Source organism: Salmo salar, chromosome 22, assembly GCF_965601325.2.
Source record: "Salmo salar chromosome 22, fSalSal1, whole genome shotgun sequence".
Taxonomy (NCBI): domain Eukaryota; kingdom Metazoa; phylum Chordata; class Actinopteri; order Salmoniformes; family Salmonidae; genus Salmo; species Salmo salar.
Window position 1 is genome coordinate 43,854,040 of NC_138312.1, and position 15,081 is coordinate 43,869,120.

Sequence of the window (15,081 nt, forward strand, 5' to 3'; positions counted from 1 at the left end):
ATGTCATAGGGGCAGGAATGGTGGGTTTTTCAATGGTCAGTACTTAAGGACCGAAACAATGGCCAGGTACAAAAACGACGAACAAAGCTCTTTCATTAGCAATACGTCTGATTGTGAGTGTGTGTATGAGAGAAAGATAGAGACAGAAAGAGACACACACACACACACACACACACACACACACACACACACACATAGGTGGTGAGAGAAAGATGAGTGTGTACCTGTGAGGTTACCTGTGATGGGATCATCCATAATTCAGTAAGCTCCAAGGTTCTATACATTATTCAACAGAGGCCCCCACTCTACTATACACACAGATACACTTTTGTGCACGCACACACGCACGAATGCACACACCAATGAAAAACACCAGAGTTTAAGGACATAAAAAGTAGACATTAAAACATTTGAATACTTTCAGAATAAACAGTACAAAAAACACTAACATTGAATTCCCAATAAAACATGTATCAGCAGTTCAAATTAATACTTGATTGAAGTTTGTCATTGTATCAAAAAGTTACAAGTTCATAACTCTCTACTTATTAACGTTATGTGGCAGTTTGCTCAGAATCACAGTAAAAAAAAACAAGATATCTAAACAGGTTTTTGCCAGTAGTACACTTCACGTCTTCTCTACTCTTATAAAAATGTATCTCAACTTATCTGCAGGCCACAAGCACCTGTCACAGTGGACAATAACTACTGTAATAACTACCCACAGCTCTAGTCCTCCCCTTATGTAACCTTCCCCATTTGGCAAATCAATCAGTGTATAGAGTGACAGCTCTCCTCAGGGATAATCGACATTGGAATCCCTTTCACCAATGCCTTAGTGTGCATACAATTTTATCTGGAGCCATTAAGAGTCCACAGTGTTATGCATTTGCATACTCAGAGCAACATGAAAGGAGAAAGGCATGCTGGGTAATGATGATGACAGTTTCTCTGTGGCCCCACTCCTTTATCAGTCTCCTACACTGGGAAGCCAAAACGCCTGCAAAGAGAGAAACAGAGAGCGTGGGGGTAGAGGTTGGCAGGGGCCAGTGAAAGACAATGTACGCGTGTCTGAGTGAGTGAGTGTTTGGCTGATGAAAGTGCTTGTGTGTGTGTCTCACCATATTGCAGCAGGTGCTGGCAAACATGTATTTGGGGTTAAACTGCAGTGTGTTGATTGGTAAAGAATGCTTCCCATCCAGAACAGCTATTTTCATCGCACTCTCTGAGGGTTAGTTAGGTGGTTATTGATGATGGATTGGGGGAAAATAGTTATACAAACCTCTGGACTTACTGGAGTTCAGATAGTAATAATATCAGCAAATGGCAAATAGATTTTGGTGACCCTAGAATTGTCTTGAGTGTGTCAGACTTTAAATTGTGTTGAGTTGTTCTGATATTAGATTTCTGTGGATCAGGGAGGGCTGGGTAAGTCAGCCTAGTTTACCAAGTTCTAATGTTGGGACTTGGAGGTGTTGGGCTCACCAATCATGACAAACTTTGAGTCTGGGGTGAAGCAGCAGGCCTCGAGTGAAATGTTGTTGTAGCCCTACATAACACACAGGAGAGACACATGTCAAGATGCAGCCAGTCAGAAAATAACTATGTATTTACTAGAGATAATACATGGTGTGAGCTATTTGCATATTAGTAGATCTGTGTGTGAATATGTACATTAGGTCCATCAGTGCAGTGTGACAACAGTTCTCTCACTGAGAAAGTGTGCAGCACAGCTCCATTGAATGCATCTAGGATGTGAATAGCGCCCCCATTGATAGAGATGAGAATCTGCTTCCCGTCTCTCCATTTCACTCACACACACAGCTGAACTGAGTTTGACAAGGAGACAAAGGTGCCATGAAGACAAGAAAACAATGCAAACTGTCTCAATGACCTCACCTTACAGTAAATTAAAAACAGTTAACAAAAGCACATTTTACAGACATTTTCACAGTGTTACCTTGTCAAAGGAACATAGGAAACAGTTGAATATCAAATCAAATCAAAATCAAATTTATTTATATAGCCCTTCGTACATCAGCTGATATCTCAAAGTGCTGTACAGAAACCCAGCCTAAAACCCCAAACAGCAAGCAATGCATGTGAAAGAAGCACGGTGGCTAGGAAAAACTCCCTAGGAAAAACTCCCTAGAAAGGCCAAAAACCTAGGAAGAAACCTAGAGAGGAACCAGGCTATGAGGGGTGGCCAGTCCTCTTCTGGCTGTGCAGGGTGGATATTATAATAGAACATGGTCAAGATGTTAAAATGTTCATAAATGACCAGCATGGTCAAATAATAATAATCATAGTAGTTGTCAAGGGTGCAACAAGCACGTCCGGTGAACAGGTCAGGGTTCCATAGCCGCAGGCAGAACAGTTGAAACTGGAGCAGCAGCACGGCCAGGTGGACTGGGGACAGCAAGGAGTCATCATACCAGGTAATCCTGAGGCATGGTCCTAGGGCTCAGGTCCTCCGAGAGAAAGACAGAAAGAGAGAAAGAGAGAATTAGAGAGAGCATATTTAAATTCACACAGGACACCGGATAAGACAAGAGAAATACTCCAGATGTAACAGACTGACCCTAGCCCCCCGACACATAAACTACTGCAGCATAAATACTGGAGGCTGAGACAGGAGGGATCAGAAGACACTGTGGCCCCATCCGATGATACCCCCGGACAGGGCCAAACAGGCAGGATATAACCCCACCCACTTTGCCAAAGCACAGCCCCCACACCACTAGAGGGATGTCTCCAACCACCAACTTACCGTCCTAAGACAAGGCCGAGTATAGCCCATAACGATCTCCGCCATGGCACAACCCAAGGGGGGGCGCCAACCCAGACAGGAAGACCAGTCAGTGACTCAACCCACTCAAGTGACGCACCCCTCCCATGGACGGCATGGAAGAACACCAGTAAGCCAGTGACTCAGCCCCTGTAAAAGGGTTAGAGGCAGAGAATCCCAGTGGAAAGAGGGGAACCGGCAAGGCAGAGACAGCAAGGGCAGTTCGTTGCTCCAGCCTTTCCGTTCACCTTCACACTCCTGGGCCAGACTATACTTAATCATAGGACCTACTGAAGAGATAAGTCTTCAGTAAAGACTTAAAGGTTGAGACTGAGTCTGCGTCTCTCACATTGGTAGGCAGACCATTCCATAAAAATGGAGCTCTATAGGAGAAAGCCCTACCTCCAGCCGTTTGCTTAGAAATTCTAGGGACAATTAGGAGGCCTGCGTCTTGTGACCGTAGCGTACGTGTAGGTATGTACGGCAGGACCAAATCGGAAAGATAGGTAGGAGCAAGCCCATGTAATGCTTTGTAGGTTAGCAGTAAAACCTTGAAATCAGCCCTTGCCTTAACAGGAAGCCAGTGTAGGGAGGCTAGCACTGGAGTAATATGATCAAATTTTTTGGTTCTAGTCAGGATTCTAGCAGCCGTATTTAGCACTAACTGAAGTTTGTTTAGTGCTTTATCCGGGTAGCCGGAAAGTAGAGCATTGCAGTAGTCCAGCCTAGAAGTAACAAAAGCATGGATTACTTTTTCTGCGTCATTTTTGGACAGAAAGTTTCTGATTTTTGCAATGTTACGTAGATGGAAAAAAGCTGTCCTTGAAACAGTCTTGATATGTTCTTCAAAAGAGAGATCAGGGTCCAGAGTAACGCCGAGGTCCTTCACAGTTTTATTTGAGACGACTGTACAACCATCCAGATTTATTGTCAGATTCAACAGAAGATCTCTTTGTTTCTTGGGACCTAGAACAAGCATCTCTGTTTTGTCCGAGTTTAAAAGTAGAAAGTTTGCAGCCATCCACTTCTTTATGTCTGAAACACAGGCTTCTAGCGAGGGCAATTTTGGGGCTTCACCATGTTATAGCCTCAGAGTCGACCCGAGCAGCGAATATCAGGCCCTCAGGATCAAAGGATCACCTAATCCAAGATGGCATAGCAGTCAGACGTCCTTTGTCCTCGTCTTGTCGTGTCCCGTGTATATATATATATTTCCATCTTTTCTTCGCATATCTTCTTATATATTTTTTTCTAAAAACTCAACTTCAAAACACTCTCCTGCAGCCTGCCTCACCAATTTAAAAAAAAGTATTATTTACCTCAAATTTGAAATCCACAACAGAAGCTAGCCAGAAGTTAGCCAGAAGTTAGCCAGTTCAATAGCTAACGTTAGAATTCAGCTAACCACGGTTGGCGGTCATCAGCTATCCCTTAGCTCGAAAAGCTATCGCCAGTTTTGTACAACGTGATTCAGACCAGAGCATACCGGACCTATTTTCTCTCCATATCCCCGGATTTCTACCGCAAGCTCTGGACATTTACACCTGGATCTTGCAGCTAGCTAGCTGCTATCCGAGTGACTGTTGGCTAACGTCGGTCCCGGAGCTAACATCAATTATTCCGGAGCTAGCCAGCTAAAGAGTTCCATCAGCCACTCCTGGGCTACAATCACCTATCCGGACCTGTTTGACTGCCGATGCGGAGCCCCATCGGGCCTTCACGACTGGACTACCGACGTTATCTGCCGAGGGAGTTATCCAACTGGCCCCTCCGTCGCGACGTAACCTGAACGCCCATCTGCGGCCAGCTAATCGTTAGCTGTCTTATCGGCTGCTATCTGAATAGGTCTATCTGCCAATTTTCTTGGGCCACTATAACTATTTTTGCCAATTGGATTGGTCTCCTCTACCACACGGAACCCCACTAATCTACCAACGGAAACGCACGAGGTGGCTAAAAACAGACCATCTTCTGCCAACTTGCTACCCATGGCCCGGCTAGCTGTCTGAATCGCCGTGACCGCAACCGACCTCACTACTCACTGGACCCTTTTGATCACTTGGCTAAGCATGCCTCTCCTTAATGTCAATATGCCTTGTCCATTGCTGTTCTGGTTAGTGTTTATTGGCTTATTTCACTGTAGAGCCTCTAGTCCTGCTCATTATACCTTATCCGACCTCTCAGTTCCACCACCCACACATGCGATGACATCACCTGGTTTCAATTATGTTTCTAGAGACAATATCTCTCTCATCATCACTCAATGCCTAGGTTTATCTCCACTGTATTCACATCCTACCATACCTTTGTCTGTACATTATACCTTGAAGCTATTTTATCGCACCCAGAAACCTGCTCCTTTTACTCTCTGTTCCGGACGTCCTAGACGACCAATTCTCATAGCTTTTAGCCGTACCCTTATCCTACTCCTCTGTTCCTCTGGCGATGTAGAGGTGAATCCAGGCCCTGCAGTGCCTAGCTCCACTCCTATTCCCCAGGCGCTCTCTTTCGATTACTTCTGTAAGCGTAATAGCCTTGGTTTCATGCATGTTAACATTAGAAGCCTCCTCCCTAAGTTTGTTTTATTCACTGCTATAGCACACTCTGCCAACCCGGATGTCCTAGCCGTGTCTGAATCCTGGCTTAGGAAGGCCACCAAAAACTCTGAAATCTCCACCCCTAACTACAACATTTTCAGACAAGATAGAACGGCCAAAGGGGGCGGTGTTGCAATCTACTGCAGAGATAGCCTGCAGAGTTCTGTCCTACTATCCAGGTCTGTACCCAAACAATTTGAACTTCTACTTTTAAAAATCCACCTCTCTAAAAACAAGTCTCTCACCGTTGCCGCCTGCTATTGACCACCCTCTGTCCCCAGCTGTACTCTGGACACCATATGTGAACTGATTGCCCCCCATCTATCTTCAGAGCTCGTGCTGCTAGGTGACCTAAACTGGGACATGCTTAACACCCCAGCCACCCTACAATCTAAGCTTGATGCCCTCAATCTCACACAAATTATCAATGAACCTACCAGGTACCACTCCAAAGCTGTAAACACGGGCACCCTCATAGATATCATCCTAACCAATTTGCTCTCTAAATACACCTCTGCTGTTTTCAACCAAGATCTCATTGATCACTGCTTCATTGCCTGCATCCGTAATGGGTCAGTGGTCAAACGACCTCCACTCATCACTGTCAAACACTCCCTGAAACACTTCAGCGAGCAGGCCTTTCTAATCGACCTGGCCCGGGTATCCTGGAAGGATATTGACCTCATCCCTTCAGTAGAGGATGCCTGATTATTTTTTTTAAATGCCTTCCTCACCATCTTAACCTCACTAGGGTATGTGGGATGCTAGCGTCCCACCCGCGGGACACTCGCCAACAGCCAGTGAAATAGCAGGGCACCAAATTCAAAACAACAACAATCTCATAATTCAAATTTCTCAAACATACAACTGTTATACACCATTTTAAAGATAAACTTCTCATTAATCTAACCACAGTGTCCGATTTCAAAAAGGCTTTACGGTGAAAGCATACCATTAGATTATGTTAGGACAGCGCCTAAACAAGAAAAACCACACAGCCATTTTCCAAGCAAGGAGAGGCGTCACAAAAACCAGAAATACAGCTAAAATTAAGCACTAACCTTTGATGATCTTCATCAGATGGCACTCATAGGACTTCATGTTACACAATACATGTATGTTTTGCTCAATAAAGTTCATATTTATATCCAAAGAAAACCATTTTACATTGGCGTGTAATGTTCAGAAATGTTTTGCCTCCAAAAACTTCCGGTGAATGGGCACATCAATTTACAGGAATACTCATAATAAACGTTGATCAAATAAAAAACTGTTATTCAAAGAATTAAAGATAAACTTCTCCTTAATGCAACCGCTGTGTCAGATTTCAAAAAAGTTTTACGGCGAAAGCACACTTTGCAATAATCTGAGTACAGAGCTCAGCCATCAAAGCAAGCTATACAGTTACCCGCCAAGTTCTGGAGTCAACAAAACTCAGAAATAGTATTATAAATCTTCACTTACCTTTGCTGATCTTCGTCAGAATGCACTCCCAGGACTCCTACTTCCACAAGAAATGTTTGTTTTGTTCGATAAACTCCATATTTATGTCAAAATACCTCCGTTTTGTTCGCGTGTTCAGATCACTATGCCAAAGTCATAATGCGCGAGCGCAAAACCCTAGATGAAAAGTCAAAAAGTTACATTACCGTTCATAGAAACATGTCATACGATGTTTACAATCAATCCTTAGGGTATTTTTATCATAAATCTTCGATAATATTCCAACCGGACAATAGCGTATTCATTACAGAGGAAAAAGAAGGAACGGCGCGCCTGCGTGACTGCGCAGTAAACAACTAATTTGCCTCAGGCAGTCCACTTGTTGAGTCAGCTCTTATTCTCTCCCCATTCACAGTAGAAGCATGAAACAATATTCTAAAGACTGTTGACATCTAGTGGAAGCCTTAGGAAGTGCAAAATGAACCATAAGTCACTGTATACTGTATAGGAAATCACTTGAAAAACTACAAACCTCAGATTTACACAGTTCCTGGTTGGATTTTTCTCAGGTTTTTGCCTGCCATATGAGTTCTGTTATACTCACAGACACCATTTAAACAGTTTTAGAAACTTCAGAGTGTTTTCTATCCTACTAATAATATGCATATCCTACCTTCTGGGCCCGAGTAGCAGGCAGTTTAATTTGGGCATCCAAAATTCCGAATGCTGCCCCCTACCCTAGTGAAGTTAAATAAGCATGCCCCATTCAAGAAATTTAGAACCAGGAACAGATATAGCCCTTGGTTCTCTCCAGACCTGACTGCCCTTAACCAACACAAAAACATTCTGTGGCGTTCTGCATTAGCATCGAACAGCCCCCGTGATATGCAACTTTCAGGGAAGTTAGAAACCAAAGGCTAGCTTTTTCAAGCAGAAATGTACTTCCTACAACACAAACTCAAAAAGGTTCTGGGACACTGTAAAGTCCTTGGAGAATAAGAGCACCTCCTCCCAGCTGCCCACTGCACTGAGGATAGGAAACTCTGTCACCACCGATAAATCCACTACAATTGAGAATTTCAAAAAGCATTTTTCTACGGCTGGCCATGCTTTCCACCTGGCTACCCCTACCCCGGTCAACAGCATGGCACCCCCCACAGCAACTCGCCCAAGCCTTCCCCATTTCTCCTTCTCCCAAATCCAGTCAGCTGATGTTCTGAAAGAGCTGCAAAATCTGGGCCCCTACAAATCAGCCGGGCTAGACAATCTGGACCCTTTCTTTCTAAAATAATCTGCCGAAATTGTTGCAACCCCTATTACTAGCCTGTTCAACCTCTCTTTCGTGTCGTCTGAGATTCCTAAAGATTGGAAAGCAGCTGCGGTCATCCCCCTCTTCAAAGGGGGGGACACTCTTGACCCAAACTGCTACAGACCTATATCTATCCTACCCTGCGTTTCTAAAGTCTTCGAAAGCCAAGTCAACAAACAGATTACCGAACATTTCGAATCCCACCGCACCTTCTCCGCTATGCAATCTGGTTTCAGAGCTGGTCATGGGTGCACCTCAGCGACGCTCAAGGTCCTAAACGATATCTTAACCGCCATCGATAAGAAACAATACTGTGCAGCCGTATTCATTGACCTGGCCAAGGCTTTCGACTCTGTCAATCACCACATCCTCATCGGCAGACTCAATAGCCTTGGTTTCTCAAATGATTGCCTCGCCTGGTTCACCAACTACTTCTCTGATAGAGTTCAGTGTGTCAAATCGGAGGGTCTATTGTCCGGGCCTCTGGCAGTCTCTATGGGGGTGCCACAGGGTTCAATTCTTGGGCCGACTCTTTTCTCTGTATACATCAATGATGTCGCTCTTGCTGCTGGTGAGTCTCTGATCCACCTCTACGCAGATGACACCATTCTGTATAATTCTGGCCCTTCTTTGGACACTGTGTTAACTACCCTCCAGACGAGCTTCAATGCCATACAACTCTCCTTCCGTGGCCTGCATCTGCTCTTAAATACAAGTAAAACTAAATGCATAATCTTCAACCGATCGCTGCCTGCACCTGCCCGCCTGTCCAGCATCACTACTCTGGACGGTTCTGACTTAGAATATGTGGACAACTACAAATACCTAGGTGTCTGGTTAGACTGTAAACTTTCCTTCCAGACTCACATCTCCAATCCAAAGTTAAATCTAGAATTGGCTTCCTATTTCGTAAGAATGTATCTTTCACTCATGCTGCCAAACATACCCTCGTAAAACTGACCATCCTACCGATCCTCGACTTCGGCGACGTCATTTACAAAATAGCCTCCAATACCCTACTCAATAAATTGGATGCAGTCTATCACAGTGCCATCCGTTTTGTCACCAAAGCCCCATATACTACCCACCACTGCAAGCTGTACGCTCTCATTGGCTGGCCCTCGCTTCATACTCGTCGCCAAACCCACTGGCTCCAGGTCATCTACACGACCCTGCTAGGTAAAGTTACTCCTTATCTCAGCTCGCTGATCACCATAGCAGCACCCACCTGTAGCACGTGCTCCAGCAGGTATATCTCTCTGGTCACCCCCAAAGCCAATTCCTCATTCGGCCGCCTCTCCTTCCAGTTCTCTGCTGCCAATGACTGGAACGAACTACAAAAATCTCTAAAACTGGAAACACTTATCTCCCACACTAGCTTTAAGCACCAGCTGTCAGAGCAGCTCACAGATTACTGCACCTGTACATAGCCCATCTATAATTTAGCCCAAACAACTACCTCTTCCCCTACTGTATTTATTTATTTTGCTCCTTTGCACCCCATTATTTATATTTCTACTTTGCACTTTCTTCCACTGAAAATCTACCATTCCAGTGTTTTACTTGCTATATTGTATTTACTTCGCCACCATGGCCTTTTTTGCCTTTACCGCCCTTATCTCACCTCATTTGCTCACTTTGTATATAGACTTATTTTTCTACTATATTATTGACTGTAGGTTTGTTTTACTCCATGTGTAACTCTGTGTTGTTGTATGTGTCAAACTGCTTTGCTTTATCTTGGCCAGGTCGCAATTGTAAATGAGAACTTGTTCTCAACTTGCCTACCTGGTTAAATAAAGGTGAAATAAAAACAAAAATAAAAAAAGGAGCAGACAGGCTTCCCCGAAGGATTAGTAAGACCCTGAGACAAACAAACACATATTTCGAAACCTGTTACAATATATAACATATCTCTCTGTAATATATACTGTATATATATTATAATGGTGCCGGAGGAGATGGCTGCCGTTTTACGGGCTCCTAACCAACTGTGCTATTTTGTGTTTTTTTCACATTGTTTGTAACTTATTTTGTACATAATGTTGCTGCTACCGTCTCTTATGACCGAAAAGAGCTTCTGGATATCAGAACAGCGATTACCGACCTAAAACTTCTTTAATGAGTCCGACGCAAAAGATATACTGCTTCTCCGAGACCAGGCCAAAATCCCTGTCATTCACGTGAAGAAAAGACGGAAATACAGGGGGTGGTGATCGGGTGTCTTTTGAGAATTCATCAGCCGAGTGGGTAACCCGCCTCTACCATCCGTTCTATTGGCCAACGTGCAATCACTGGAGAATAAACTGGATGATCTCCGTTCGAGACTATCCTACCAATAGGACATTAAAAACTGTAATATCTTATGTTTCACAGAGTCGTGCCTGAATGACGACACGGATAATATACAGTTGGCTGGGTTTTCTGTGCATCGGCAGGACAGAACAGCTACGTCTGGTAAGACAAGGGGTGGGTGTGTGTGTCTATTTGTCAATAACAGCTGGTGCGCAATGTCAAATATTAAGGAAGTCTCGAGGTATTGCTCGTCTGATGTAGCTCATGATAAGCTGTAGACCACACTATCCACCAAGAGAGCTTTCATCTATATTTTTCATAGCCGTCTATTTACCACCACAAACCGATGCTGGCACTAAGACTGCACTCAACGAGCTGTATAAGGCCATAAGCAAACAAGAAAATGCTCATCCAGAAGTGGTGCTCCTAGTGGCCGGGCACTTTAATGCAGGCAAACTTAAATCAGTTTTACCACATTTTTACCAGCATGTCACATGTGCAACCAGAGGAAAAAAAAACTCTAGACCACCTTTACCCCACACACAGAGACGCATAAAATTCACCCTCCATTTGGCAAATCTGACCTGCTTACAAGCAAAAACTAAAGCAGGAAGTACCAGTGACTAAAGCAGGAAGTACCAGCTACACAGACAGGAATATGTTCCGAGATTCATCCAAAGGCATTGAGAAGTTCAGATAGTAATTGGAGTTCAGATAGTAATAATATCAGCTAATTGGGTCGAATGGCAAATTCATTCGGGTGACCCTAGAATTGTATTGAAATTGAAATTATGTAATTGTGTGAGTTGTTCAGGGGCAAAACGACAGATTTTTACCTTGTCAGCTCGGGGATTTGATCTTGCAACCTTTTGGTTACTAGTCCAACGCTCTAACCACTAGGCTACGCTGCCACACATTCAATTATGTTATTATTGTTGACTATAACGTAATCATTGAATGAAATAGCGTACCCATCTACATTTACAATTTAATTGATACATTAGATAAATAATACTAGCACATCCATTTACATTGTTGTAGAATAGGCTACTACTGTATCCACACTATATTAGGATACCGTTATGATTTAATTGGTTAACACAACAGGCCTAAATATTTCATCCCAAGGATTCCGAATAGCACGCACCCTCTGGGAAATCTTATGAACTCGTCTATACGACTGAAAGTCAGGGACACAACTCGCATTGATTGTCCGGTGTACTGGGAACTGGAAACAACACAGTCTGTGATTGGCTAACGTTTAGATCTGCATACAGATCTGCATAAAAGTGATACAAATGTGACATGTTGCAATTGTGGTGGGAATGCCCAACAAGGGTGTTTGAGAATGAGGTGGCCAAAGTCAGGGCTGTCCAGAGAATTTAATATGCAGCGACTGTTAATAGGGTTGAGGGTTCGAATGGTGCTTCTGAAGAGTCCATGGTGGTGGATAGGCCTTCACTGAAGGCTGCAGGGTTTGCTATTCAACAGCAGGACACAGATACGTGGGGGCGGCAGGTCGCCTAGTGTTTAGAGCATTAGACTAGTAACCGTAAGGTTACAAGATTGAATCCCTGAGCTGACAAGGTGAAAATCTGTCGATCTGCCCCTGAACAAGGCTGGTAACCCACTGTTCCTAGGCAGTTAACCCGCTGTCATTGAAAATAAGAATTTGTTCTTAACTGACTTATTGCTTCTTCACAAGCATTCCCGGAAGTCTTGAGATGTTGCGTCTCTGGGTTAGAAACTCTGTGGTACAGGCTTTAGAAACTCTGTGGTAGCGAATCTGAAAAAAGGGAAGTCAATTTACATCATTTCCGGTGACGATAACCCTAATGGTGCACTCCAGTGTTTTCAGCTGCAGAACGACATGAGATTTAACAATCTTCAAAGTAGCTAGTTATCATGAACAGCTATAGGACGGTTACATTGGCTTGTAATAATGATGTTATAAGGACATGTAAAGGGGTAATTCGCTCAGGGAAAACGGGCAGTATTTGTCACATATCGAGGGGAGTAGCATCCTTGCTCACGCGAGCACATGCTTCTGCCCCGAGACGAGAGGAACCACCACCAGTGTCTGACTCTGACAAGAGACCGAATCTGAGAGCCATCGACCTTGCACGCAAAATTCGCCAGGAGAAACAGAAAGGAAATGCGACTGGTGGTGGGTCAGACGCGGCTGTCCTTAATCCGTCGGTGCCAGTGTCCCAACTTCAAAAGAGGGTCATCGAGCTGCGACAGTTCACTCAGCAGCTACAGAATGTTCACCCCAACGTTCTTGCAAAGCACCTTCACAGAGGTCTGATCCTCCCGCATCCAGAGCTCGCCGTCGTTAATAAACCATATGGAGTTTCTGTTCAAGGTAAGGTGTATGAAGTGCTGTATTCAGTCAAACACACAATCAAAGATAACGTGATGATTAAGTCTGTTCTTTTTAATGTCTCTTTAAGAACACATCTGTGCCAGAGCAGTGGTCAAATCCACAGTGATTTAAATACCATATTCTTCCTCTTAGATGGGTCAAGCAACAAAAACAACATCTCAGACGTGCTTCCAATCCTTGCCAAGATGATGGATGGAATAAGGGCTGGGTCTCAGCTGCACGTCTGCCTTGGATTAGACAAGGAGGCGACAGGGACCCTCCTGCTGGCAAGGACTGAGGAAGCACTGGACCATGTACAAAATCTTCACAAAAACCACCAAGTGGAGAGGAAATATTGGTGTGGATGTGGATTTTGTTTCAAATAAGGATCCAGGCAGCACATCATTCACATTTCAAAACCATCAATTGAGGGCAGCAAATTAACATAGAATATGCCATAAAGCTATTGCAATGACCCTGGCATTAATAAGACATTACTGCTCCCCCAATGGAACTTTCCCATGGAGCAGCGGTAATGTCTTAATCTGGACGCAAGGGTTATTGAGCACGATTCACACCTCGCAACATGTTACGTCCTTGTTTCGTTACTTTAAATCATCTTCCATTCTCCCTATTCCCCATGCAGGGTTGTTGCTGTGGGCGTGCCTGTTCCTTCTGAGGGAGTGATTGACATTCCTGTCATAGAGAGAGAGGTCACAGGGGCTCAGCCTCACTTCAAGGTAACGTCATTTTGTAATAATATCTCACACTTCTTAACCAGTGCTGCCAATAGTTCTGTTAAAATCTAGTCATTATGACCAGTATTGTCATCCAGTCAGTCTTTCCTCTCATTTGTATTGGTGGCTTTCAGTATACTGCGCTGTCCTTGAAGTTTTGAGCTTGACAGTCTTATATACACCGAACCTAACTACCCATAACCCTTCTCAGATGGGCCTGAGTCCTGTGTACAGGGTGAGTGACGGGGGCGAGGGAGTGACCAAAGTGCGGGCCAATCGGCAAGCCCAGGGTGCAGTGACTCAGTACCGTGTCCTGGACAGCAGCAACGGCTGCAGCCTGGTAGAGCTCCAGCCTATCACAGGTAGAGACACAACTGAAGCTGACTCTGGGGTCGTTCCAAGTTGTTGGTTTTTGCAGTCACCCTGCACATCCCAAAAGATTGCTATATAACATGACTGCAAAATGTTATGCTGTTTTCAAATGAAACACTACCTTGCTCTTGTTAAAGCTTTTAGAATTGATTTCAGTCATGTTGAGGGGTCTACCACATGCTAATAACAGATTAACCTAGGTCCTAGAGGATACTATGCACCATGTTATAGTAGCACTAATAACTTTGAACCTTCATAGAAAGCTGTTCCCTCTCTTGCCCCGTCCACCCTCTTGTGCTTCTAGGGGTGAAGCACCAGTTGAGGGTCCATATGGCATACGCTCTGGGATCTCCTATCCTCGGAGACCACAAATACTCCCACTGGACCAAACTGGCACCTCAGGTAAGGCAAACGAACATCACCAGACTTCACAATGTAGAAGCTTTACAACAAGGTAGCCTAGCATTTAGACCTCTTTGGTGCCAGTGATTGATGGGCAGTTTTTTAAAATCATTTTTTTTTACTTTAGAAACTGCCAGATGGTGTATTGCGGAGGCTGGGACTGGAACAGAGCAAAGCGCGTTATCTGCCTCTCCACCTGCATGCCCGTCAGCTGACACTGCCAGAGTTCAAAGGTCAGAGTGACATTACAGTGTCTTGCCCCCTGCCAAAGTATTTCACCAGCACTTTGCGACGACTGCAGATCCCGATTCCAGATGAATGATGCTTCAGCAGCTCCCGCGCAGTGCAGACAGGATACAGAAGACTCTTGCTTCAGAAATATGGAGCAGCATCACTTCAAGTGACCCTTGGCCTAGCGGTTTAAGTTTGTACCTGGACTGGGAATTAACTGTGTGTGGAAAATAAAATAAATGAAACCAGTATTTTCCTATGCTAGGACCCTATCACATTGGGTCTATTTTAAGAACAGGACCATCTATGCAGATATGTTTGAAAAGTAAATTAATTTGCAACTTTTATACAGACCTGTAAAATGGTGAACTGATAGTGGTATTCATTGAGATCGTGCAAACTCTACCCACCTGAGACAAATTGCAACTTGCTAATTCTGATAAATAGTTATGGCAAGTTAAGTGACATCACTTCACGGTGTACATTGACATAAAACCAGATCCTACATTTGTCCCTTGTATGGACTTTTTTTTTTTCTACCA

General features: G+C 44.1%; 1 protein-coding gene and 1 long non-coding RNA gene across 2 annotated transcripts; one reads left to right on the forward strand and one right to left on the reverse strand.

Annotated features, from left to right (window-relative positions):
* Window positions 1–1,985: 1,985 nt before the first annotated feature.
* On the reverse strand, window positions 1,986–12,218 carry LOC145862663 (uncharacterized). The gene is made up of 2 exons (XR_014382245.1): window positions 12,120–12,218; window positions 1,986–2,471 (listed from the first exon to the last, which is right to left on the reverse strand). It is a non-coding gene; the product is annotated as an uncharacterized LOC145862663 (long non-coding RNA).
* A 6-nt stretch (window positions 12,219–12,224) lies between these two features.
* On the forward strand, window positions 12,225–15,049 carry rpusd4 (RNA pseudouridine synthase D4). The gene is made up of 6 exons (XM_014167657.3): window positions 12,225–12,797; window positions 12,951–13,155; window positions 13,444–13,537; window positions 13,746–13,896; window positions 14,211–14,308; window positions 14,436–15,049. The coding sequence occupies exons 1-6, from the start codon at window positions 12,338–12,340 to the stop codon at window positions 14,628–14,630; spliced, it is 1,203 nt and encodes a 400-aa protein (XP_014023132.1). The 5' UTR covers window positions 12,225–12,337; the 3' UTR covers window positions 14,631–15,049.
* Window positions 15,050–15,081: the final 32 nt, after the last annotated feature.

Excerpts from the sequence above, each read along its gene's own strand:
- rpusd4 (XM_014167657.3), top strand. The coding sequence starts at position 12,338 with ATGAACAGCTATAGGACGGTTACATTGGCTTGTAATAATGATGTTATA. Across the intron at positions 12,798-12,950 it reads ATATGGAGTTTCTGTTCAAG|ATGGGTCAAGCAACAAAAAC; the intron begins GTAAGGTGTATG and ends TCTTCCTCTTAG. Across the intron at positions 14,309-14,435 it reads GGACCAAACTGGCACCTCAG|AAACTGCCAGATGGTGTATT; the intron begins GTAAGGCAAACG and ends TTTTTACTTTAG.